We start from the raw sequence: 24,634 nt of genomic DNA, 5'->3' as shown, positions 1-24,634 counted from the left end.
AAAATAAGTTAGAGTTGCACAAGGAAACATTAAAAAATATTTCTTTTTGACTTCATAAGTTATCTTTTTATTATACAGTAAAAAATGTACATGTCACATTAACAAATAAAGAGGTTGAGGGTAGCACAACGGTCACTTAAAATGATTCTCCATTGGGCTTCAAATGTCCTCTTTGCTATAGAAAAGATCTTCAAGCTCTTGTCATTTTCAGCAAACCTTATAGTCTACAGTAGAAAAAAACCCAACTGCAGCGGTTACTTTCACAATACAGCAACTTCATAAAAGAAAACCTACACAATGGGCTTAAGGGATAATGTCAGCTTTCAAGTTTAAGTGCTTCCCACACACACTAATCCATTCCATGAATTTACAAATATATCAGAACTAATAAACCACCACAGAGTCCCTGTGTTTAGAAAACCACTCTAAAACCACTTTAACTACACGACTGTTGAACCTGAGTCAATGAACAGCAGCTGGGTGACAAAGAGGATGAGAATATATTCGTAATATTCATAATATATTCATTCTTTGACATTCATCTAAGAGAAAATGGCTTAATGACAAGCAGAAGGATGAACATTCAACACATTCTCAATTCACACTTTATCTTAAATGCTCCTAGTTCAAAACATTCACTCTCTATGTGGAATAAAGTCTGATTGTTCGTTCTCTTGAACTGGAGTGCATAAAACAAAGCTTAGGTGGCAGCAGGATAATTGTGACACAAAACTACTGTAAAACGGGACATTCAGTTCATGATTAAATAGAGAGCGAGTTCAAAAACTTGGTAACTGTCAAACAGCTTACTTGATGGAAGAACAGATGCAACTCAAGAGGTACGATAGCACATCCCAATAAAATGCATTGCAATACATCATTTCCAAATTAAATAGTTCCTTGACTGAACGCACAGGAAGAAAAATGCACCCTGTGAACTTCAGGTAAATGCAAATAGCTGCTGCTTGGAGGAATGCAGATAATAATTGTCAGCAGCCAGCAAAAAAAGTCCAAGCTACAATGATAAACAGACAAACAAACGCAATATAACATGTTGATGGTGAGCTTTAGAGGCTAAATGTCTGAGATGCGAAATAAAAAAATCAACCTAATAAATATATGCATACTTTCTGCACATATACAAACAAATAACATTACCACAAACTCTTTTATACATTACATAAATGCAAATTCAGTCCATATATAAAAGAAACAGCACTGCAAACTATTGCACAGTAGCTCATAAACTCAGGCCTACAATATGGAACTGCATGCACTGACACAGTAAATCAAGCATCTAAAGCTTATGAAACATACAAAACATGTTAAAGCAAAACATAGCTTTCCATTTTTTTCTCCCTCAAAGTTTTCTTCAGCTGGACTTAGTATTTTATGACTTTTTACGAATTACATTTATGAACTGAATTTAAGTTTCACTGCTGCTGGGAATATTTACATCTTCATCACGGCTCCTTGGTGAGTGATGTAGGTCAGCCTTTAATCTAACACCGAGTCTCAAGAGGTTGTTTTTCATATTTGGGGAATTTAGTTAAGTTTGAAAAATTATTCTTGACACACAGTGTTTAGAAATATCTCAGCATTTGGGAAATTAGTTTATTTGCCAAGCGTTAGATGAGACAATAGACACAATTCTTTTATCTGTATTAAATATGAAGCTCAGGCATGGACTTATTTAAAGAAAAAAAAATGCCTATGGTTACTAGCTAACATACCCACAGAACAACCTGAGTATAAGAAGAATTCTTATCAGCCTTGCTACTATGAGGAGGAAACTTCAGCTCTTCATCTCTTTGCTTCTGTGTCCACATTGTCAGTTCTGTTATCTGTTCAGGAAATTGGAAGCAGTTCTTCGGCAAAAGAATCCTTCAAAGCCCCATGTGGCAAAATGGAAAACACAACCGATTTGTCAGCCCGGTCCACGGTCACAAGATGGAGTATTTTTTTTTTTATATATAAAACAAGTTTAGTATAAGGGAAGAAGAAGGAACTAAAAGAGGGTATAAACAGGAAGAGCCAAGTACTGTACAGTGTGAGAGGTGCAGAAAATGAAAGAAAGAAAGAAAGAAAGAAAGACAGAGGTCTTTTTCTCTTTGGAAAAGAATATTGTAGCTTTCACATCTCTTCTGAAGTTCAGGAACAGTCGCCTCCACTGTCTTACGGAACTCTTGTCACTTTCAACATTCAATGTTTCACTTTTAGTAGGCCAAATTATTATGACACCAATTACATTAAATCATTATGTGTTAAAGAGGTTATTTTTGTTTGTTTTTTATTTTTGAGGTTTTAAAAAATAAACTAACAAAGCAATGCTGACTTTAGTTCCGGTGAGGAGTAAATGTTGTATCTGATCAATCCTGAATTCCTACAAAAAAATGAAGCACCAACAAATTTTTGTGTTCCACCTGGCATGGGAAAATACAAATGTGCAAACTTCACTGAAGAAAATGAAAAGGTATACTCTATTCAGGGCTCATCAGTCCTGTTGATTTGAGAGCCTACATGCCCTTCAGGTCCTTGAACAACAGCACCTATGTCAGGCTCCTTACGGTTGACGATTCCCGTACATCAGTGGTATGATGAAGACCGAGATGTCGTCTCCGGAGCCCAGACGCTCGTTGGTGATCCTCCAGCCTCTGTCCCTCAGCACGCCACGAGCTCGCATCACCAGGTCTTGTGCAGCCATTGTATACCTGGACAACAGGTATACGAGCCATTGTAGCTCATTTTATGCTGTATGAACCATGATGCCACTTGAATATTTAAATGCACTCTTGAAATGTACAGTATGGAGCCATCCCTTGTAAGCTAGTGGGTTCAAATCAGGGTTGCGTCAGGAAGGGCATCTGGCGTAAAACACGTGCCAAATGTCAACATGTGAGTCGTCAGTGTGATGATTCGCTGTGGCGACCCCTAAACGGGAAAAGCTGAAAGTGACTTTCTTACTCTTGAAATGTGCAGTACAGACTGATGGGGTTGTAGTGTGATTTAATATTCTACCACTTGACTAAAATTTTTGCCTCAAAAGAGCATGTCGATTTTACATGGTGAGTGGATACTTGACCCTCTCTGCATTGGTGTGCCAAAATGCTTAAATAAAAAGTGTGAAGATACAGAAAGCAAATGATAATGGGCCAAGGTTGTATTTATCCCTCAACCAGAAACTGTGCCTGTTGAATAAATTATGCAGCGCAGTCTACCGTATGCACAGTTTGGTGTAAAAACACAAAGAAAGCACATCTGCCATGACAAACTTTGAGTGGCGAAATTCTAATGGAAGAAAAAAATAAATAGTCTCCCACCTGTGCAGGTCATCAGGGTCACAGTTGGTGAGGAAAGTAGTGACTGCCTCGGCTACTTCCTGGTTAGAAAGGACATCCCAGAGTCCATCTGTTCCCATTACCAGAACATCATCAGCTCCATGTTCATACTGCATGAGGTTATACACCTTCACCTGTAAGCCAGAAACACAAAACACAAGGAGAGACTCTTTTATTAAGCTACAGTATCTGGCAGCATTTGATGTTATTACTTTGGTTGTGTATTCACTGCTGAAATTCAGAAACAGTATTCCCTTTGTGCCACAATCTTTAATAACCATAAAACATTACTGAAAACTGTATATAAAGAATAAAAAATAATAATACGTGCACACTGTGGGATCACATCACTTTACTCCTGAAGACACAAATCAGCTAATTTATTTATTTTAATGACAAGGACAAAGCTCACTGACACACAAAACAAACACAAAATGATCCACAATTAGCCAAGAGTTTTCATCGTCACCCTAAAAACAGATGTTATCAAATTCATGTACACTACATGATAAATGTGCACCAAAACAATACAATACACATCCAGCAATAAGTAATTAAGATTCTGTTGTTGAACTCAAGTGTATTTTTCTATTGCTCCTTTTTATTTTTTGATATAAGGTGGAATTTTATACTATATTTACTCAAGCTTGTCAACTATGCTGGAATCTACAGTATACTGACCCAGCATTTTCACAACTTAATGGATTTAGCACAGCTTTCAGTCACTCAGAGCATCTCAAGGAACCAGAGATTACGTTAACTGGTTATTGTCTGCCACTGAACCTCCATCATTTTGCACGATACAAAAACAGAGGGCAATTTATCTTAGCTTGATGATAAATTCTGATGGAATTTTTATGACCGACATCATCATCAAAATGACGGACAATGAAAAAGTCTAGTGTGGCTTCTACAAAGAACCAAATGTTGGTGAGAGGTGAAAGTTGTCTTTGTGGGACAAAGCAAGATACGCACACAGACACACTGAAAAGAGTTAAATCTTCCAAGTGAACCTGATATGAACCTGGGTATTAATGAATTAAAGAAGAAGCAGAGAGTTCTGGGAGGAAAAATGCAAAACTAAAACTCTCTAAGACATACTACATCAGAAGATGAAAGCGCTGTGAAGAAAGTGCCAGACAGTCCGACAGGTGAACTCAAGTCCTCCTGAAGCAAAGAACCTTGTTCAAAGAAGCAGCAAAATGCTACCTCTAATAACTGTGGTGAAGCTATGACAGATGTGGAAGAAGGGTAAGTTATATGTTTTATATAGGTCAGAAATCATGAGACAAAGCAAAGAAAACTACATGAGTATAATTTAGTTATAAATGAAATTATACTGGCCACAGGAAACGCCCCCAGTTTGGGGGTTGATGGGTCATCAAAAAAGTGACCTCTTTGCTGGGATAGCTCTTACCTCAGGGCAACAGGAAAGGAACGGCTTGATGTAGATGTTGGAGTCATGAACTTTGAGGTCATGGTCACCGAACCCACGTGTGACACCGATGGTAGCCAGTACCCGTGCCTGTGAAACACAGACTGGTTTATTTTAGGCTTCCTTCACATTTTTCATTTTTACAAATCATTTATTTTGTTTTGTGTTTCATCATGTGCTACATAAGTGGGTGGTGGAGCTGGTGCTAACTTCTCACTCCACATTGTGTAGGGGAGATTTCATCTGCTGACATACTAAGCTATTAAAGGTATGGTTGGCGTTTGCTTTCAGAAGCATTTTTTGTTACATTTCTTGAATTTATTTTTCACCACGATGGCAATGAATAAATTAAAAGCACTGACAACACAAAGAAAAACATTCTGTGGCAGCAGCAGGGCTGAAAAAAGCCAATGCAATAATGTGACTCGGTCAAAGCAAAGCCATTGAAAGGGCTACTTGTCTGTCAACCTACTTCCTTCTTGTGCACACTCTGCCCATGCACTCAATGCACAAGACAAGAGTCTCCCACAAGGCGTTGCAGTTGCAGGCATACATGTTACCACTCTGTTTTACAGCTAAAGCTAGCGAGCTATGGCAGAGAAGGTACCCACAGCAGCTTTTGGTTACTAACGGGAAGACCATATTTGAGAAAGTTACAATTAAAAAAAAGTTGGATGCTGTAAGAAGTAAAACCAGAATTAACATTGGTATGGCTTTTGAATGGTGGCGACAACTGAGAGAAGAAAAGGGGCTGAAAATCAAATCAAATTTTATTTGTATCGCGCCAAATCACAACAAAAGTCATCTCAGGACACTTGACAGTAAGGTTAGTGATGTGTAATGGTGGCATATAGATGCATAGGGAGAGAGAGGAGAAGGGAGGAGATGGGAAGGGAGAAACTCAAAGTATCATTGGAATAAATGTCTGTCAGAGAGACCACAGAACTCATTGGCTGCACAATTATGTGACAGGGCATTGAAACCCATCAAAATTAAATCAACATCAAAATCTTTTTCCACATTATTCCACTCTTTCATCAAAATTAACTGAAAATATGAAACAAACTGAAGACCTGAAGCATTTTGTGCATTTTATTTGGCAGTGTGTTTTTGGTTTTGGCCTCTTTTTCTAATCTCAAGTCTTCTGTTCCAGTGGGGATTAACTTCACTTCTTAGAGAGACAATTGTCATCTCCCGAGTGATGTGTGTCTGTCTAAATGTCTGTGTGTGTGATCCAAGTAGCTACTGATGTGAAATAGAGGGCCGATCTGCTCTCGTCTAGTCAGGATGTACACTGACACACACACATGCACACAGTGTGATACTCACACATCGGAGATCAAGTGTTCGTCCATTCTCTGGGCAGCTGCCAGCTATGTAGTGTGTGTGTGTGTGTGTGTGTGAGATTGACTGTGTTAGAGTAAATTATTTACTTTTTCCTCTGCCGTTCTGAATTTCAGAGTTAATGTACAGCGCTTGAAGTAGACACACACACCCTTACCTTTTTCCCTTCACCGTATATTAGTGGAAACTTGAGATCTTCATCTTCAATGGTCTTATAAGCCCTGTATTTGAGGAGAGAAACATAAAGCAGACCAAAAGTGAATTAATATCTTCTCTTTCTGACACACTCTCACACATAAATATTATAATCACACTTTGAAAAAGAGGCACATGTAGGCACAAATGTAGTGAAAAGAGAAGAGGAAACCTTGGAGATCTATTTAATTATGTCTTTAACTATGGTACTTTAAGTGTTTTTCCTGTGTCACATTGGCTCTGTGAGACAATGCATGACCCATGATGTTATGCTGGGAAGCACAGAGTGTACTATTCATTAGGTTCCGACAGTGGAAATGCACCTTGTGTGTGCCAGTTAAAGCACATCTCATTACAGGCTTCCACTGTAGCCACAGTCAAACAGCATGGTGCCTTGCTAACCCCCATAGCCCTGAACATACAGGACTATTTTTGCTGTCTCATTGTATCACATAAGGTTAGCCTGCTCCCTCATTAGCTCTCTATAGTCTCTTCAGCACTCATTGTATAGAAGAGTGTGAGCAGCAGTAAAAGAAGATGACACATGAGAGAAGCAAAAATACACACCACAGTACAAATTCCCTTTTCTCGGACTATTGTTTCATGTAAGGCAGATGCAGTCCACCTTGCAATCCTAGAACAGTAGCAGTTTTTCATTTCACATCATAACTTGACAAGTATGATTCATGGTAAGGCAGATAATTTGGGGATGCAGAAGTTTTATCTGCTGAGTGAAAAGTGTGTCTAAAAAAAAAGAAAAGGAAAAACACATGGGAACAATTACCATCCATTCATGGTGAAGTCTCGGCAGAGCATCCTCTTGCCCACCTCCTTCTTTTGTACTCTCCGGGGAAATTCCAAGTGTGTGAATTCATTTCCTAACAGGTGAGGCTGCATGAAACCCTGGAGGACAGCCAGTGATAGTCCTCATGTTAATCAAGCAGCTAAATGTGTTGCAGATTTGCAGATAAAATGAAAGTCATTTTCCATCACAATGAATTTTGTTTTTGTCCTTTGTCACTTCACCCTCGAGCCCAACTCATACAGGAATTTTGAGTATGATATTGGAGAATGAAAAAATTCAATTAACAATATATCAGTCGTTATTCACAGTTTTAAAAACGTGGACACATAACATTCTGGGTGAGCATTCACAAAGGTTATTCTTATATTTGTCAAGGCTGCTGTGACTGACATGCAAATTAGTTGTGACAGCTTTCATTGACAACTGAAGGGTGGAGTTGGTGTCAGTACAATCACTGACATGAGGCACCTTGGTAACACACACTGAGGAGGACTGAGCCTGAAATGTACATGTTTGAGGTGGACAGTTTTTTAATAATTTAATATAAAAAATGTTAAAGGAATTTCTCACCCTGTGTTTGACTTCACTGCAGTTTTGTGCATCCTAAAGGAATTTAAATTTGGTAGAACTATAACCAGAAATCTACTCAGTGGGACCTTTTCATTTAAAAATAAGGCTGTTATTGCTATAGACTCAATAACAAGAATTGAAAATGTTACTTAAGTGAAAGTTTTTATATAGTGTATAATTAGGAAAATGGCCCATGTGACTGTTATACTGCTAAATAAATGGACTATTATTACTCATGCATTAATGTGTAAGCAGAATGTTATTGCTGTAGTTGGTTGAGGTAGAGCGTCATACAACAAACCTCACATGAAAATGTCTTGATGTCAAGCAGCACTGTATTTTCAATAGAAGACACAAACACTGCTTGTATTTCTATGTAAAAATGAAAGACAGAGTTTTCTTACCAGGAACTGGAGTCGCTGCCGTTCTGACTCTGGTGTGAACTCTGTTGACATTGGAATGATTTCATTGTTTCTAATAATGATAGCCCTACAGATACACACAAAAACGTCAGAAGAAGTCATAAACATGCAGCTTTATATTCAAAAGAAAAAGCAGCTGTATTAGTTGCAGCTGTCTCTGCCCCAGCATCTTTGGCTCCCTGGTGTCTGCTGTAGTGTAATTTTCCATGCATCATTCACAATCCCTTTCATTTAGAAGCACAAGTACACACACCTGCTGTCACCCGCATTCCCAACGTATAGTTTTCCTAGCAGATAAACCACTGTGAGAGCTGTACATCCTCCTGAGATGTTATAAACTTGTTTCTCCCTCTCAATCTGGGCATCCTGGGAAAGGGAGTGACAGATAATCATTAATAAAACATCACTTAAGAGGACAACAGACAAAAAGCTAAAATATATCCCACATCCACCCACATGTGACAGAAAAAATGAAGAAATGTTGATAAAGTCAAAATCCACTGTCAGCAGCCCACACTGGCAGAAAGAGAGCCTAATTAACAGTCCGGGCTTTTTTCCTATTCAGTAACACACAAACATTCATAAATAGGACTACAAGGGTCATAAGAAAAAGGAAGAGCAAAATAGTCAAACTCAGTTCAACTTTTTAGAAGGCATTGTGATGAACTGCTGGTTAGTTTAACCTGAACCCCTTGTTCACCACATGTCAGTAAACAAAACCTTGAAGTGCATGAATAATGTGTGAGCAGTGACATATGAGAAGATTTATATCTTGACTTAGCATCATCAGGTTCCAGCAGCTTTGTACAGTGGCAAGAAAAAGTTTGTGAACCTTTTGGAATTTCATGGGTTTCTGCATTAATTTGTCATAAAATATGATCTGATCTTCATCTAAGTTGAGTACTGACAAATATCAAGATCAAGATGCCGCTCCTCAGTGTGCGATTTCGCAGTTCACTCGGAGTCAGGCTGTTTCTCTTTTGCTTATTTGTGCTGTGTTAAAGCAACAGTAAAGACCAGAAACGTTATTTATGACCAGGCGACTTTGTTATTACTAAGAGAGCGCAGTCTTTTTGGAGATTTTGACCCGAGCACATTGGACTCTCACCCAGAGCTAACATGCTATGTCAACACGATGCCAGGCCGACCCCCGGCAGAGAGATCTTCCGATAACAACAAACCGAAGTGGAGACGAGGGAGACAGGGGGAGTCAAACGGAGGCTCCAGGACTTGGTTAGCTGTGACAGGCTAGCCCTCCCCGCTATACTGTTCGCAAATGTCCAGTCTCTGGATAATAAATTGGATGAACTCCACACTCAGATTACCTGGCAGAAGGACATAAGGACTGCTCCCTGCTGTGTTTTTGTGAAACATGGCTGGGAAAAGAGACTCCCGATGAGGGTATAACTCTGGATGGTTACTCTGTGTTCACACAGGGTCGCAGCGCTGCTGAAATCGGCGAGACCCGTGGAGGAGGAATGGCCGCCTTTGTCAAACAGTCCTGGTGCACAGACTGAAAGATTCTCTCCAAATTCTGTTCTGAAGATGTGGAGTATTTAACATTAAAGCTAAGGCCATTTTATTTACCTAGGGAGCTGCAATGTATCATTGTGAGTGTAGTGTACTTTCCTACTAGAGGAAACAAAACACTGGACCAATGTTACAGTAACATTAGAAACGCTTTCTCAGCTTTACCTAAGCCTCATTTTGGTAGATCTGACCACCCAGCAATCTGGCTAAAACCTGCTTACACCAAACGACTCAAGGTGAAACCAGTCTCAGTGAGAACTGTTAACATCTGGAACGACTGTGCACAGGCCAGCCTGCAGGACTGTCTAGAGGCCACAGACTGGAGCATCTTCAAAGGGGCCACAGAACCAAAAACCCTGGTTTAATAGGGATATAAAACAGAAAATCAGGAAGAGATGAAAGGCTTTTAAGTCAGGGGACCAAGTGGAGTACAGGAAAGCCTGGTATGAGCTACAGAGGTCCATCAGGGTTGCAAAGAGAGCATACTTCTAAAAACTGGAGAGCTACTATATGTTTTGGGTGGCGCTGCCTGTTTGGTGCTTTTATTTTTTGTGGTTGGCTTCCTGTTTCTTTCAGTTCACATGCCCCAGCTTTACCCCAGCTCATCAGCGTTTACTGCTTACAGCTGCTACTCGTTATCTCCCGGTCCTGCTCCATATTTATACACCCTGTTTCCCACTGTTTGCTTGTTGGATCATTAATGTTCACACGCCCTGAGTTCGCTCCTTGATGTTCCTGTGTTCATGCTGGATTACCGCTCTCTGGTTGTGCTGGGCTTTGGTTAATTTCATGTTTGCTTTATCCACTCTGGACTCTCAATTTATTATCTGTTCGTCGCCTGGCACTTAGCTGAGTTTTTTTCTTTTCCTGATCCTTGTTGGATCATTAATGTTCACACGCCCTGAGTTCGCTCCTTGATGTTCCTGTGTTCATGCTGGATTACCGCTCTCTGGTTGTGCTGGGCTTTGGTTAATTTCATGTTTGCTTTATCCACTCTGGACTCTCAATTTATTATCTGTTCGTCGCCTGGCACTTAGCTGAGTTTTTTTCTTTTCCTGATCGTCTCGCTACGAGCAGCGCCTGAATACTGTTGGTTCGCCTTCTGTTATTTTCCACCAATCTGAACCCTTGACTCTTTGAATGTCTGGTGTGCTGTGAGCGTGGCATCTGCCTGTTATCTGCCGTAATGCCGAAATTCCAACAAGCTTCTCCAGTGTGCTCAACTCCTGACCTCCTTCGAGGTGTGCCAGTGTGTTGTGAGTAACCTGCTTGCCCGTTGTGCTGTGGAGCGAGTGCTCCAATGCTGTGATTAGTCTACTCTACCGGCACCCTGGTCCTCTGGTCCTCCTGGTTACTGCTGCTCGTCTGTCTACTCACCTGTCATCCTGGTCTTCTGGTCCTCCTGGTTACTGCTGCTCGTCTGTCTACTCACCTGTCATCCTGGTCCTCTGGTCCTCCTGGTTACTGCTGCTCACCTGTCATCCTGGTCCTCTGGTCCTCCTGGTTACTGCTGCTCGTCTGTCTACTCACCTGTCATCCTGGTCCTCTGGTCTTCCTGGTTACTGCTGCTCACCTGTCTACTCACCTGTCATCCTGATCTTCCGGTTCCTGTGTCCTTCCTGCTGCCAGCTCACCTGCCCGTCCTCCTGGTTCCTCGCCTTACCTGTCCTCGGTCATCCTATGCTTGTCCTGGTTGCCCGGAGCTTGCTTGTCTGCCTGCCACCCTGAATACCTGTGTTTTGTTGATTAAAACTGCTTTCTTTGGTTCCCACTCCTCTGGTCTCTGTGTCTGCCTCTGGGGTCCGCCCTCACGAACCGTAACAATAACAACACGCGCAGTATGTGGCAAGGAATCCAGGCAGTCGCAAACTACAGGAACAAATCAACAAACACAGTCCCCCAGGATGCCACCCTCCCGGACAGCCTCAACAACGTCTAAGCGAGATTTGACAGGTTGAACACAGACACCCCCGTCAAAACCCCCCTGCGGTTCAGGTAATGCACACACAGGTCCTGAAGGCCCTGAAACAGGTAAACCCCCATAAGGTGGCGGGACCACACGGTGTCTCTCCCTAGAGTGTTGAGAGCCTGTGGGGATCAACTAGCTAGTGTGTATACAGACATCTTCAACCTGTCTTTAACCCAAGCAATAGTTCCTCACAGTTTCATAAAAGTCCATTATCATGCCGGTCCCTAAGACATCAGACACATCCACTCTGAATGACTTCAGGCCAGTGGCGCTCACATCAGTCGCCATGAAGTGCTTAGAGAAACTGGTCCTCGCATACGTTAACCACATGGTCCCGGACACTGTAGACCCCCTCCCGTTTGCCCCAACAGATCAGTGGACAATGCGACGGCTCTGGCTTTATTCCATACCCTGAAACACCTGGACAACAGCAGTACATATGCTAGGATGCTCTTCCTGGATTACAGTTCTGCATTCAACACCATTTGCCCGGGAAGATGACAGACTTCGGTGTACCAACTCCCACTTGTAACTAGATTCTGGACTTCCTGACTGAAAGACCACAGGTGGTCAAAGTGGAAGGGCGGCTGTCTGCTGAGCTCACAATCAGCACAGGCTCACTGCAGGGTTGCTGGCTCAGCCCCAAACTCTTCACCCTGCACACTCATGACTGTGTCTCCTACCAGGATGACACCATCATCATTAAATATGATGATGCGTGTAACGTGTAACACAACTTAGAAATGTAGTGTCGGAAGTATTGATATATGCTCTTAGATGTAGTGGCAAAAAGGTCTAAGTAGGCATAATTAAAACTACTTAAGTAAAGTACAGCCAACTGAAAAATGTACTTAACAGTAACAGTGCATTGTCAACAGTGTCAATTGCCTGAGACAAATCAACAAATAAAGCTGCACAACTCTGTGCCTTATCCAGTGGAGAAATAATATCATTCATCATCTTCAAAACAGCAGTATGGGTACTGTGCTGCTTCAAAACCTGACTGGTATTAATATAGTGACCCCCTCAGTGGTCGTGGTTAGGATTCAAGTTATGAGAAACATCTTGATGGGGAAACAGATTTCAACAAAACACCAGCAGAAGGAGGTGCGCACGTTCATGAACTATCCTCTCATTTTCAGGAGGATGCTCTCAGGTTTTATTGTTCTGAAATAATTACAGATCGCTGTCGTAAAAGGACGGAAAACATATTCAGAGACCCACGCCACCCAGCTCACTTCCTGCTCAGACACAAAAACTGCACCTACAGCCTCAGGCACAGCAGGGCGGACAGTATCATCACACACAGAACTAGACTTTACAAAAGCTTTTTCCCTGCTGCAGTAAGACTGATGGCAAATACAAAAATGTGAGAAATGTGAGAATATATGTCGGAGAATATACCAGTTAGAGCTGCTATCTATCTATGCTCTGCGCCGAACCCTGCACTCCGCTGAGCACTTGTCCTTAGTTGTTCCGCGGGCCTGATCCAAAAAATGGGGCGACCGCTCATTTGCTGTCTATGGTCCTAGACTCTGGAAATCATTACCGCCTGAGTTTCGGTCTATGACCGAGCTAGCAGTTTTTAAGTCTACTTTAAAAACTCATCTTTTTAAACAGGCTTTTGGTGCTTAATCCATTTTATCTGCCCCAAAGGGACATGGTTTAACTTGTTGTTTTATACTATTTTATTTTGATGAAACTTTTTATTGCTAGGATCTTATAAACCTGTGTTTTTGGACTGATTGTTTTTAGTATTTTTTTAGTTGACACATATGTTCCATTGTGCAGCACTTTGTGCTCTTCGGAGTTGTAAAGTGCTATATAAATAAAGTTTATTATTATTATTATTATAATATCTCCTCCTTCACTGCGACATTTGACCTTGTGTGTGTGTGTGTGTGTGTGTGTGTGTATTTGATGTTTGGCCAATTTCCAGCCTGTAAAACTGGCAACTGCAGTGTTTTCTTTGTGCCTGTCAGCACACACTCTCCTGTGATTTTTTAAGACTAAGTGTTCTTTCTGACTTTTGACTCCTTACCTGACTCCAAAGTAGAGCTGCACAAGAATTCCTATATGCCTAGACCGTCTGTTTATGCATACATGGCAAATAAAAATCTTGACTTGACTTATAGAAATGAGCACCTATATACAACATGTCTTATAATCCTTCAGTACACTAAGAACACACAAACACAAAGTGTCTGCAGGATGTAAGGCTGTTAACACCATGCATCTTCATTTAGAATGACATGACAACGTCAGGCTTGTGTGTTACTAACTACAGGTGCATGAAACAAACCAACCGATCTTTACAGAGTCAGGATGTTCAGAAGGAATTTTAGCCCATTCTTCCTGGCAGAACTGCTTTAGCTCCGTCATATTCTTTGGAGGTCTCCTGTGTACATAGGGCTTTCTTCAAGTCATTCCATAGCATCTCTACTGGGTTGAGGTCTGGGCTCTGACATGGCCACTCCAAACGGCGGATTTAGTTTTTCTGGAGCCATTCTGTTGTGGACTTGCTCTGGTGTTCTGGGTCATTGTCCTGTTGCATCACCCAACTTCTACAGAGTTTCAGCTGATGAAGAATTTTTTGATACACTTTGGAATTCATCTTCCCCTCAATGATTGCAAGCTGGCCAGGCCCTGATGCAGCAAAGCAGGCCCAAATCATGATGTTTGCTCCACCATACTTTACGGTTTGGATGATGTTTTAATGATGATATGCAGTGCCCTTTTTTACGCCAGATGTAGTGCTGCGTGTTCTTTCCAAATATTTAAATCTTAGTTTCATCAGTCCACAAAACATTTTTCCAATACCGCTGTGGAGTGTCAATATGCTCTTTCACAAACTTCAGCCATGCAGCAATGTTAATTTTAGTAAGCAGCAGCTTCCTTCGTAGTGTCCTGCCATAGTCACCCTGCTTGTTCAATGTTGTACGTACTCTAGACTCATGAACATAAATGTCATCCAGTTCCAATGATGCCTTCAAATCTTTGGCTGTCACTCAAGGTTGTTTCTTTACCTCAGTGATGACTCTTTGTTGTGCTCTTGGGGTAATTTTTACTGGGTGCCCACTTCTTGGTAGAGTAACCACAGTCCCAAAGTGTCTCCATTTGTAGATCATTTACCTAACTGTAGACTGGTGAATTTTTAAAGTCTTTGAAATCATTTTATAACCCTTTTCATCTTTATGTAAATCAACAATTCTTGATCATAGATCTTCTGAAAGTTCTTTTTGGCAAGGCATGGCTCACATAAACATATTATTATTGTATGGAGCAAACTCAATAGGTTTCAGTGGTTTTTATCAGTCAAAGTAGCTCTAGTCCACACCTCCAAACTCATTTTCTTAACAAGACTCCAAGTATGCTAACACCTGACTCCAATTAGCTTTTTTGAGGTCATTAACTCAAGGGTTCACATACTTTTTCCACTAACACTATGAGGTTTTTATGGTTGTTCTCAATAAAGAAAGATGAATTCAGATCTTTCTCATGAAAGATCAGAATTTTTTGTGTTTTTATATTAGGCACATTATATTTGTCAGTGCTCTTGACTTTGATGAAGATCAGATCACATTTTATTACAAATTAATGCAGCTGTCTTTACTGTGGCTCTGCCTATTTACACTACGTTCAAGCTGTACATTTTTTCTGTACATTTGAAATACAGCTTTATGTTTTTGTTACATGCATTTTCAGTCTACTACCTACTTTTCTCTGACTTGGAAATAACCAAGTGAATTTTTGAACTTTTGCAGGCCTGTGCAGAAACCCTGCAGACACAGCTATCTGTTGAATAGCATTGTCTTGAAGGATAGTGGAGGCCACAGCTTTAAATGATGCAGAGATCATTTCTACAAAGGTTGTCTAATCAAGTGTAAGAGTGCTTCTTTTACTGTGTCAAGGAAAAGGATGGCAGGGGGTTGGAAAGAGCTTTAGAGTGACTTTTGTAGTCTGAGTTTCACAGGGTCAAGCTTGGACAGATTCCCATTGCCATCTAGTGGTAGTACTGCATAGGCTATGGCTTACAGCAGCATCTCTGCTCAAAGCAACATGAAAGTAACATCCAATACAAAATAGGGATGAAGGAAAGCAATAAAACATAACTTAGTTAATGTTGTAAAGTCTGTTCTCTCTCTGAGCATTTTGGATACATTTTGTAAGATGCCAAAGCACATTTTTGTAGCTGTTTTCTATATGCCAGTCACTCAAAAGATAATCCTAACAATTACAGGTACAAGAAAAAGTAATGGCACCATTTGCAGTTTCCTGGTTTTCTGCATGAATTGGACATGAAATGTAAACTGATCTTCACCCAAGTCACAAATGTCAGCACACACAATATTTCAAAGCTGATAAAACACAAACAGTCATGCTCTTTCATGCCTTTATTCAACATACCTATTAAACATACAAAGTGATGGTGGAAAAAGTAATGGAAACAGTGATTTAATAACCAGTTGAAAAATCTTTGGCAGCAATAACCTCAAGCAAGTGCTTCATGTTCAGGAGAAATTTTGGACCATTCTTCCTTATAGAACTGCTTCAGCTCAGCCATATTCTTAGGACGTCTGGTCATTCCACAGCATCTCTATTGGGGTTCTGACTGGGCCACACCAAAAGGTGGATTTTGTAGTAGATTTACTTCGGGTCATTGTCCTGCTGCATCAATCAGCTTCCTTTAAGCTTCAGCTTGTGGACAGCCACCCTGACATTATCCTGTAGAATATGTTGATAAACTTGGGAATTCATTTTCCCCTCCACAATAGCAAGCGGTCCAGAGGTCCAGAGGCAGCAAAGCAGCCCCACATCATGCTGCTCCCTCCACCATACACCCTGTTGGGATGTTTTCATGTTGTTACATGGTTCTACCTTTTAAGTTAGACATAGTGCTGTGTGTTTTTCCCAAACAATTCGACCTTACTTTCATCTGTGCACAAGACATGTTCCCAGTAGTGCTGTGGAGTGTCAAAGTGGACTTTGGCAAACTTCAGGCATGTTTAAATGTTATTTTTGGAGAGCAATGACTTCCTCTATGGTGTCCTGCCATGAATACCATGCCTGTTCAATATTTTGCATATGGTTGAGTCATGAACAGTGATGTTAACCAACTCCAATGAATGCTTCAAGAATGTAGCTGTTACTCTAGGGTTCTTTTTTCTGCTTTGTGCCTTTGGAGTGATCTTAGCTGGGCGCCCACTTCTATGGAAAGTAGCCACAGTGCCAAACCGTCTCCATTTATAGATATGTCTAACTGTGGACTGATGAATATCAACAGCCTTTGAGATGACTCTGTAACCTTTTCCAGCTACATGCAAATCAACAACTATTGATTGTAGGTCTTCTGAAGTCTCCTTTTTGCAAGGCCTGGCCCACATCAGCTGATGCTGTTTGTGAATAGCACACTGACACAGTTTGAGTGTTTTTATAAGTCAAGGTAGTTATAAACCACATCTCCATTCTTATTTCATTGATTGGACTTCAAATTTCCTAACATCTGACTTCAGTTGACATTTAGTGACATCAGAAGCCTTGTGCTGCCTTTTCACCATCATTTTGTATGTTTAATGGGTGTGTTCAATAAAGACATGAAAGATCATGACTGTCTGTGTTTTACCACCTTAGCAATATTGTGTTTGTTGGTATTTGTGACTTTGGTGAAGATCAGATCACATTTCATGACCAATTTATGCAGAAAACAAGGAAATTGCAAACAGTGCCATTTCTTTTTCTTGTGTTCAGTATCTTTAATAATCATCTTGAATTTGTTGAATCTAAACAAAATGTCAAAAAGCTGTTTCAAAGAGCCAAGGGTGACATGTTGAAATTTCTTGTTTTATCTGAGTTTAAACTCAAATTTTCACATTGATTTTTACATTTTTTACATTTTAAAATTACTTTGAAGATCATCAAAACTGCTGTCAAAATAGATTAACTGACTATGATTTCACCTCTAAATTTGCGTTGATTCATTGTCAATATACAGCTTTCATGTAGTTTGTGTCCCTGTATCCCATTTCAGTGAGTCACAGTGGACAATAGAAGACCCCGAAATGTGTTCATCTAATAGGAACGCAGCCATTTTTCAAAATCTCAAAATCGTATGTCATAAAATGTTAAATAATGATGCATGACAGGTTGACTGATCAGGATGACTGAATTCATCCTGACCTTGCACCTGTCTCTTGGTCTCTCACCATCTCTTTGAAGGCATTCTCTATGGCTCCTATCACCAGGCTTTCATGCTGAATCTTCTTCTCAGTGAAGAAGCGAGGAGGGGGTGGAGTGGTGCATGGGGAACCGGGCGCACCTGCAGCCCCGCGAAGTGAAGCAGCTCTGGTCAGGGCACGGTGAGGGCCTGGGGTGTCTCCCTGGAGATAGGGACATTTGTCGGGCTCCTCCCCCAGCACAGTGGGGGGCAGGCGGGCCAGGTTGCGTAAGATCTCAATAACAACCTGGAGCTGGCAGGCAATGTGGTGCTGTAGCATGCGGGAGGCTACAACTGCTGCGCCTGAGCCAGCGTGACCATCGAACAAGGCCCAGTAATGGAACACAAGTCCCTCGCTCTCCTGCAGACATGCACACAGAAAGTATATTAATCAGCACAAAAAACAAAGTAAATAAGCAGCAAAATCAGATATAACCACATTCAACCACACAATTATGACAAAAAGTATAAAGGGATTTAATTGTTTAGCTCCTGTTGTATATTAAATCAGGAAAAATGAATTTAATGTGAGACACTGCATGTGTGAACTGAAGGACATGTTTTATCTTTGTTTTCAGTACTCTATGTGTTGTTATATGTTCAGCCGGGATGGCATTCCAGACTTAAAGGAGCCAGCCATAAACTCTTTCCTGCCATATATTGTGAAGATGAATGGACAACATATTGTTTATCATCTGAGGGGTTATCAGGGCAAAGCCTCCTAAGTTCAATTTTCCTGTTTGAATCTTCTTCTCAACTTGATTAACGCCTGGAATGGATCTTTAGGGAGTTCCCCTTGTCCTATATATTGTGATGTTTAGACTAGCTTATTCAGACAACTCTGTATGCTCATGCTGACTTGTCTCCTTTGCTGCAAGTAAACCAACCTCTTATTGAAAGATTCCAGTGACTTTGTTGCTTCTTTGGAAATTCTCTTAACAGCTATAATAATTTGGGATAAGATATTAGCCCACACCAATGCGGTATCAGCACACTTCCATCTAAGCGCACACTCCGCCTTCGCAGTAGTAGAGTGTGTGTGTGTGTGCGTGCGTGCACATTGATGAGCTATCGCATCAAATAATGTGCTGCTGTATTGTTTTCAGTGTAATATAGAACATAGATGATTTACAAATCACTATTTTCAGTTTTAATTTTGATTTTACATACCATCCCAACCTTTTCTGATTTGGGGCTTTAAATACAATATGTACAGTATCTAAACTGTATACCCTGTGCGCATATAGCCTACTAATGCACTGACTTAAGAGTGCATTTGTGGTTGTGTATTTTCATACCTCTCCCAGCTTGCTGTGCACCATGCGGAGCCCCAGGCCCTCTCCATTGGGCAGGGAGCTTCTTCTCTTGGCGATAGGGGTCTTGCTGGGCGTGGAGGGAGGGCAATAACTCACTGGTCTCCTTCTAGCTACTACCACCTCGCAGCATGCCTGGTCCTCATTCAGTGCACTCTTACCAGCATTAATCACCCTGTAAGAGGAGGGACAGAATGTTGGGCAATATATATACACACTCAGGCTTTTAGGATTTTAATGCATGTCCACAGCCACCTGCCAACAGTCATTTTTCCATTTCAATTGTTGCTACAAGATGCACCATTGGCTGTAACTTCCCAGTCTGGCAGCTGTGGTCTGAAACAAGTGGTTAAATGAAACTACTGTAAACTACTGTATATGTAGCTATGTGTGTTCTGGGACAACATTTGTAGAGACTGCTTACAGCAGCTGGTCCTATATTCATGTACAGTGTTACATTGTATATCCTCCTTGTGATTACAGGAAGGGCATCTTAAAAATTGCCTTCCATGTTAAAGTCTTATGCTACTGAGTTCCAGAGCCAACGAGTGGCACTACATTGTCTGTGTTATCCACTATCCTTTCATAGTATAAAAACCATTATGTCCAGGGGGCTGATCTTCACTCTGATTATTCAGGTCTGCTTTTAAACCTAATGCGTTACCACTGTACCTCTGAGTTATTACAACCATAAAACACTATGACGCATCAACCACTTTACTGGTGCACAAAAGTCCAGGAAGCCTTTGTCTGCTTCATCAAATCCACTGTCAACACACACAGCAATATGATGACCTGTATATGTGTGGTTCAAATGTAATGCAGAGTTTACATTAGTGTGTGTGTGTGTGTGTGTGTGTGTGTGTGTGTGAGATAAAAAAAAAAAACATTTACATGGACTTTTGAACCCTGAATGTAAAGACTATCAACAACAGCAATTCTCATTCTTCATAACTACAGTGTACTTAACTTAATAATCCTGCTGTGTTTTCATGAAATGGTGCAGCTGGCACTATTTTGTGCATGTGATAGAGAGAATCTCATTTGTCCACATTTAATTATTTGGACAAAGAATGAAGAATATTTCCCTGACAATCAAATTGTTGTTTCATTCAGAACAATTAGATTTCCTCCCATTAGGAGCACAACCTCATTATCCCCTATATTTGGCAGACATATAACACCTCCTTGTTTCTCTGCCTTCGGCAGCAGATTCTGGGTCAGATATTGGCCCCAAGGATATAATAACTATTTAGTGAGGCACAATGGCTCAAATCTTTGCTTCTGTTTAACTTTAAACATGAAAGAACAACAAACACTCAATCAAAGAGTCCTAACTTAGTTCTTTTTCCCGAGGATTTGCTCAGGATTGCACTACCACCTGTATCAAAAAAAAAAGAAAATGCAACAGCAAAATGTGAGATTGAATGCAAATAAGATAGGATGGGTTGAAATAGCACATCCTCATCAATATGTAATTCTAATGCAATTTACTTATACAGTGATAAATGACCACTCAAAATTCTTGGCAATTATAAAACTGTGGATTGTTGATTATAGACAAAGACAGACAGAAGACAGACAAACGCTTGTAGCTGGCAACCATTCATTTTGCTAGTTGAAATACTGGCATATATCATATGAACCTATAGTAGCATAATAAGGTGAGTAAGTTAGTAAGGTGAGTTGGTTGAAAACTCTGTCCTAAGTTGACTTTTTAATGTTTCTTCTTGACTCTTTGAGAAGCCTGAAAAATGGTAAATAAAACTGATAGCTAAGCTACATGATACATGACTCAGGCTAAAGCTTCAGCTCCCAGGCAAAGTTTGCAGTGTGGTGCTTGAAAAATTGATGAAAAATAAAGGGATAATCAAAGTTATTGTTGCTGATCCTGAGGGGGAAATGAATAACTGTATGAAATGTTATGACAGTCCACCAACAGGCACCAATAAGACTCAACTTGCCCCATCCATATGTTCATCTTACCCCTACCTGGGGGCAAGTTGTTCCATAGGATCAACCTTTTGGATGGGCCATACTTTTAAAATTGTATTAGTATTGTATACATTTTAACTTCTGGGGATGTACAACAACCTTAAGCATATGTAGCAACTGTTGTTTGAAACAAATAGATATTCATTTTGCCATACAATCATGACATGTAAGAAGTGGCTCATTTTACCTTGTTCTCCCCTATCCAAAGCCTGACAGGCAAGCTAAGCTTTGACTGGGCAATCACAGTCTGGGAAACTGTTTAGTGGACAGTAAATTATGATCACTAAAACAAAACATGTAGAAATCTGATTTGTCTTGGATTTTTATTGTTAAAAAATTAGTATAATCAGTTCCTGCCTATTCTGCTGTTGTGGAGAGGTGAGAGCTAAAAGGGCTGCTGTAATGACAACATAGGAGGTTTTAATTACAGATAAATGCTGAGACGAGCTGAACTCATTTACCACACTGGTCCCAAAGAGACACGTCATGCCTGCTCTGAGAATCAGTGTGAAGTGAGTGTGTGTTAAAGAAAGAAAAGAGTTGAAAACACTGCAGACCAAACCAAAATTATAGAAGCAACACACATGGTCAAAATGGATCGCTGGCATTTTAGTGAAAGTAACTTGCTCCTTGCTGTACTCACATTATACATCTTGTACCATGCCCTTCTACTACAGAAGAGGTCTCTCTCTCTTTCTGGATCAGATTCTATGATGTTATATAACCATCCATCAGCATTGTACATTGTACATTGATTGTACTTTGTGGGGTGTTCCTGCCAGGTGGTTGTGTTTATTACTAAAGAGAATCACTTCATCCATTAAGGTCAAACCAGGAGCTCCCTGCTGCTTTCTGGCACCCCAGGCTACATCCATCAGTATCACTAAATCAACACAAGTACTGTACAGTACAGTAAACTGAACGTCCAGTTACAGTCATATATAGACTCCCACATCACACTGACAGGACATTCCTAAAGGAAAGGACCAGCATTCCCCTTTCAGAATAAGTTACCGGATTCTAATGCAGTTTTGCATACAATAAATTGGTAATATATTTTTTTTATATCAGCCTGGGGAATGATGTACTTACAAAGCAATTTATCATATTATACATAATCATCAAAGCTTTTAGAAAGGTGCTGAAACTTGACAAGAATTGTTACTTGTGAAATCAAAAAATCCACACTATGCTGGGATTTTCTAAGCTACTGTATATATCAGGTTTGTGAGGGAATGCATGTTCAAAGGTAAAACCACTGTGTGAAACATGTCATATTACATAAGCAAACATGGTTCACCATAATACCATGTCGATACTACAGAAACACCAATGGAAGGCATAAGCAGCAACAAACTCTTCACCTCATCTTAAAACTAGATAGCATGCTGTAGTATGGACTGATAAACCAGGATACTGTATGAGTTTGCATCTTTGTGAACTGGTGGCTGTTGACACAAATAGTGCACAGCTGTAGATACATCATCCTCTTGTATATGAAAACCAGCTTGGGCCCTATGACTGCTGCGATCCTCTGGATGAAGGCTGTCATCCATTTGTAATAGCCTTTTAAATTCGAAACAAAGATTGCATACAAATACAAGGATGCTAGTGGATCTAAAACCATGCTGGAGATGGATGTAGGTCACAGCAGGTGCAGCTTTGCTCCTAGTCTGTGTCTGTGTGCTAGCCGCATGTTTTCACCCTGAGGAGCAATTTCATGAAAATGTTGGGATGACCACATGCAAGGTCATAGAGTTTCACATGACTGATCGTGGATGCATTACTTTTAAAGGCCCCAACCGGAGCCGCTCTGAGAGCTTCTGCCGACGGGCTACTTACTCTGCGTATCCGGTGGCCCACGGTAACCTCCCGGTTTCCTTCAGGATGAGAATGGGCCGTGCTATGTGGTCAGCGGAGCACTCGATCTCATCCGGGGACAGTCCAAGGAACTCAGGTCTCATATATGGGAATTTCAGCGGCAGCTCGGAACAAGGGTTGCCCCCTCCGCCGGTGCTACCCCCAGTCATAATTCCACCCATGAATCCAGCTACGGCGGACTTGACCCGGGTGAGCATGTTGGTGGAGCGTCGCGGCGGGATGTCCGTCGGCCGCTGCGAGGCGCCGGCGCTCCCCCCCCCCCAGCTCGGCCTCGCTGGTCGACGACAGTCTCAGTGGAGAATAAGAGTCGGAGGAGTAGACGCTCAGATGGTTAAGGCTTCATTCATTCTGAGCGGAAACAGCCACAGCCGGAGGGCAGAGTGATGAGCACCACAATGCTTAGGTAGAAGCCCGCACATCCCCATGGAGATGGGTGATAACAACTCTGCTGTCGAGAACGCGGAAATACAGTGAAGATTAGCGAGTCACGTGATGCGTCCATGCGTGGACAATGCAAAAATTCATCCCACGGATCGTCTCCGGGCTCACATCTAGTAGTTATAAATAGAGACCATAATAATAAATACAAATATTAGCGTACTAGTCATATTTTGGACATGCATTCCTATTCTACGGGTGTTCTTTGTTTCTATTATTTTCGGCATTTTAGATTAATACTGAAAACATTATGAAATAACACATATGAAATTAGCCCTACACAAAACAGTGCAAACAAATGATGCTCAGAAAGAGAATATGTACAGGTATGTGCCAAAAAATTAGAATATCGAGGAAAAGTCCATTTATTTCAATAATTTGTTTCAAAAAGTGAAACTTGTATGTTATATTAGTTCACTACACACAAAGTGAAATATTTCAAGCCTTTATTTGTTTCAATTTTGATGATTATGGATTAAAGACAAAAAAAAACCCAAATCCAGTATTCCACAAAATTAGAATATTTCATGTGACCAATAAAAAAAGGATCTTAAACACATGTTGGCCTTCTGAAAAGTGTGTTAATGTACTGTATTATGTCCTCAGTACTTTGTTGGGCCTCCTTTTGCATTAATTACTGCATCCAGGCGGCGTGGCATGGAGGCGATCAGCCTTTGACACAGTTGAGGTGTTATGGTAGCCCAAGTTGCTTTGATATTGGCCTTCAGCTTGTCTGCATTTCGGGGTCTGTGTTCCCTCATCTTCCTCTTGACAATACCCCATAGATTTTCAATGGGGTTTAAGTCAGGTGAGTTTGCCGGCCAATCAAGTACAGTTATTCCATGGCTATTAAACCAGGTACTGGTAATTTTGGCTGTGTGGGCAGGTGCCAAATCCTGCTGGAAAATAAAATCTTCAGCTCCAAAAAGCTTGTCGGCAGCGGGAAGCATGAAGTGCTCTAAAATTTCCTGGTAGACAGCTGCGTTGACTGTGGACTTGATAAAAGACAATGGACCCACACCAGCAGATGACAGGGCTCCCCAAACCATCACTGACTGTGGAAACTTCACACTGGACTTTAAGCAGCTTGACTTTTGTGCCTCTCCGGTCTTCCTCCAGACTCTGGGACCTTGATTTCCAAATGAAATGCAGAATATGCTTTCATCTGAAAACAGGACTTGGGAC

General features: G+C 40.9%; 1 protein-coding gene across 1 annotated transcript; it reads right to left on the bottom strand.

Annotated features, from left to right (window-relative positions):
- Positions 1-55: 55 nt before the first annotated feature.
- LOC109960960 (protein phosphatase 1H-like) lies at positions 56-23,259 on the bottom strand. The gene is made up of 10 exons (XM_020601462.1): positions 22,973-23,259; positions 19,121-19,310; positions 17,812-18,183; positions 8,363-8,475; positions 8,092-8,176; positions 7,097-7,215; positions 6,275-6,338; positions 4,756-4,863; positions 3,321-3,472; positions 56-2,711 (listed from the first exon to the last, which is right to left on the bottom strand). The coding sequence occupies exons 1-10, from the start codon at positions 23,206-23,208 to the stop codon at positions 2,564-2,566; spliced, it is 1,587 nt and encodes a 528-aa protein (XP_020457118.1). The 5' UTR covers positions 23,209-23,259; the 3' UTR covers positions 56-2,563.
- Positions 23,260-24,634: the final 1,375 nt, after the last annotated feature.

This window comes from Monopterus albus, unplaced genomic scaffold (genome assembly GCF_001952655.1).
Source record: "Monopterus albus unplaced genomic scaffold, M_albus_1.0 scaffold51.1, whole genome shotgun sequence".
NCBI classification, from domain to species: Eukaryota; Metazoa; Chordata; class Actinopteri; order Synbranchiformes; family Synbranchidae; genus Monopterus; species Monopterus albus.
The sequence above is the reverse complement of the archived record's forward strand: the minus strand, read 5'-3'. Positions and strand labels throughout refer to the sequence as shown.